Consider the following 2,500-nt stretch of genomic DNA (forward strand, 5'->3'; position numbering starts at 1 on the left):
CCATCCATCCACTATGTCTGTCTCAGTGTCCATGTATCTCCTTATTGGACAGGTCGCCTTGTTTCCCTCAACACAACGTCAGATCATGCGCATTATTTCGTCAATGACCTTGGGGTCAATGTCAAGGACGGAACCTTGATCTTTGACCTGACCTCCACTCAGGATGCCATAATTCGTCTTTCACGAATGCAAGTGAGTATGCGGCGGCTTATATATGGGGGTTGGGGAGGGGGGCGGCAAAGCATCGGAGCGTCCTTTTTAGCAGCGGAGAAGACGATAACACTGTTCTAAAAATAGATCGAGAGCTCATTGGCCAGGGAAGCTGAAGCCAACTGGACGCCAAACTGAGACTCGTATCCGGCTGTCAGTCCGTTGAGAAGTCGTCTGCTAACTGGTGGTAGTTTCTGAACTGTAACCGTGTATCTTCGATGAAATCGTGTTATGCTTGCCCCCACGACATGCCTAATGTTGTGTCTTGATTGATATCTGGCAATGGTTTTATTTACCAAAGTTATTACAGGAAAACAGTGTAGTGACACAATGTGCAAACTTGCTGTGGAGGCACACACAGGAATATCAGCATAACTAACGCCGCGAGCAAGTGAAAGCTTGCTGTGAAGCAGTCACTGAAGCCAGATGAGCGCTCGGCTACAGACATGAAGTTACCGCTTCGCGCTGTACTGACACAAGTGGCAAAATGTCCTATTGAACACTTCCGCTGGCTTCAGTTAGCAAAGGGGCTCAAAGAAAGCAAGCGCTATCCACCTAGCATCAGATAATTGAGTCGAAAGCAAGTCGGTGGGCGGGCGCGTCTCTTGTGAACATCATGATCTGTTGCCGACGCGCCGCTCCGTCGAATGACGACGGCCCGCTTCAACGCTCGAGCGTGCACCAGGGTTAAGATTTCAATTTGATGATGATGATGATGATGATGATGATGTGGATGATAATGAGGATCATGTTCATGACTGTGACGACGACGAGTAGGAGGAGGAGAACGACGTTGGCGACAATAATGACGGTAATGATGATGATGATGATGATGATGATGACCGGTGATGATGAGGAGGATGAAGACAATGAGGCAGAGGAGACTGCCACCACGACAAATGATAATAGATGTCCTGACAGCCATAAAGGATCAAAAGTGATTTTTATCTCAATAGCGTCCACTGCCATTCGATTTCCCCGTCTTCCTCTAAATACTTAAAAAAAAATGTGAAAAGGTTTAAGGCAGGTGCCACAGCCTATAACGGCCATACAGGGGCAGTGATTTCACATCCATTGTATCTAGGCGGGCCTCAATTGCCTCCTTCCTCCGGCTTAACCTTCCCCCCAGAGGACGGTGGCAGAATGGTTAAGACGCTCATCTGCCAGTACAGAGTCCGTGAGGGTCTGGGTTCGAATCCCGCTCACGCCCTTTCTCACAAGTTTGACTAGAAAATCGAACTGAGCGTCTAGTCAATCGGATGAGACGATAAACCGAAGTCCCGTGTGCAAGCACACACTTGGCGCACTGGAAAAGAATCCATGGCAACGAGAGCGTTGTCCTCTGGTAAAATTCTACAGAAGAAATCTACTCTGACAGGTACACAAATATATATATGCATGCACTCAAGGCCTGACTAAATGCGTTGGGTTATGCTGCTCGTCAGGCATCTGCCTAGCAGATGTGATGTAACGCATATGGATTTGTCCCAACGCAGTGACGCCTCCTTGAGAAACTGAAACTGAAACTGAAACTGAAACTAACCTTCCCCAATCGAAGTCGGGCACGAGTTCACACACTGGTGGAGTGAGGGAATTCGGAGTAAAGCACCTTTCCTAAGTACACAACACAATGCCGAAACGGGGCTTCGAACCCCGATCACTGGCAAGCGTTGGATCGGCAGTCCAACGCCAAACTGGTTCTGCCTCGGTGCCTTCTATTCAAATACCTGTTCACCTTTAACAGTCCTGCTGCTGCCGCTGCTTCTGCTGCTTCTACTGCTACAATTATGTATGCATGCGTGTGTGTTTTCTCTGTTTATGTATGTATGTATGTATGTATGTATGTATGTATGTATGTATGTATGTTTCTCTGTTTATGTATGTATGTATGTTTCTCTGTTTATGTATGTATGTATGTATGTATGTATGTATGTATGTATGTATGTATGTATGTGTTTCTCTGTTTATCACGTTTGTTTGGTGTTGTTTTCTTAATAAATTGCTCGTATGTTCATTAATTTACGTTTTTAAATACGAACGTTGAATTAAATTTGTAGCATTTTCATCGCAAAGAAATTCTGTTTATCCGCTTTTGTCCCCTTTTCTGAGTCTTCAGTCTGACCGTCTGTTGGTCTGTCTGTCTGTCTGTCTGTGTGTAACAGTTGTAGTTGTTGTTGTAGTTGTTTAGTAGTGCCTATGATGATGCTGTTATTGATGATAATGATGGTTATCGTTATCGTTACTGTTATTGTCATCATCCAGACGCTGAATGGTGAATACTGTGATGTCA

The 2,500-nt window shown here is 45.4% G+C and overlaps 1 protein-coding gene across 2 annotated transcripts in view; it reads left to right on the forward strand.

The window, feature by feature from the left end:
• Window positions 1–2,500, forward strand: part of LOC143283337 (protocadherin-9-like) — a 39,513-nt gene that overhangs the window by 8,627 nt on the left and 28,386 nt on the right. For both annotated transcript variants that reach the window (XM_076589540.1, XM_076589541.1), the window contains exons 3-4: window positions 53–192; window positions 2,473–2,500. The exon at window positions 2,473–2,500 is cut by the window's right edge and continues 49 nt beyond it. In XM_076589540.1, the coding sequence (XP_076445655.1) occupies window positions 53–192; window positions 2,473–2,500 (168 nt within the window). The remainder of the gene's footprint in view (window positions 1–52; window positions 193–2,472) is intronic.

This window comes from Babylonia areolata, chromosome 6 (assembly GCF_041734735.1).
Source record: "Babylonia areolata isolate BAREFJ2019XMU chromosome 6, ASM4173473v1, whole genome shotgun sequence".
In the NCBI taxonomy this organism is placed as follows: Eukaryota; Metazoa; Mollusca; class Gastropoda; order Neogastropoda; family Buccinidae; genus Babylonia; species Babylonia areolata.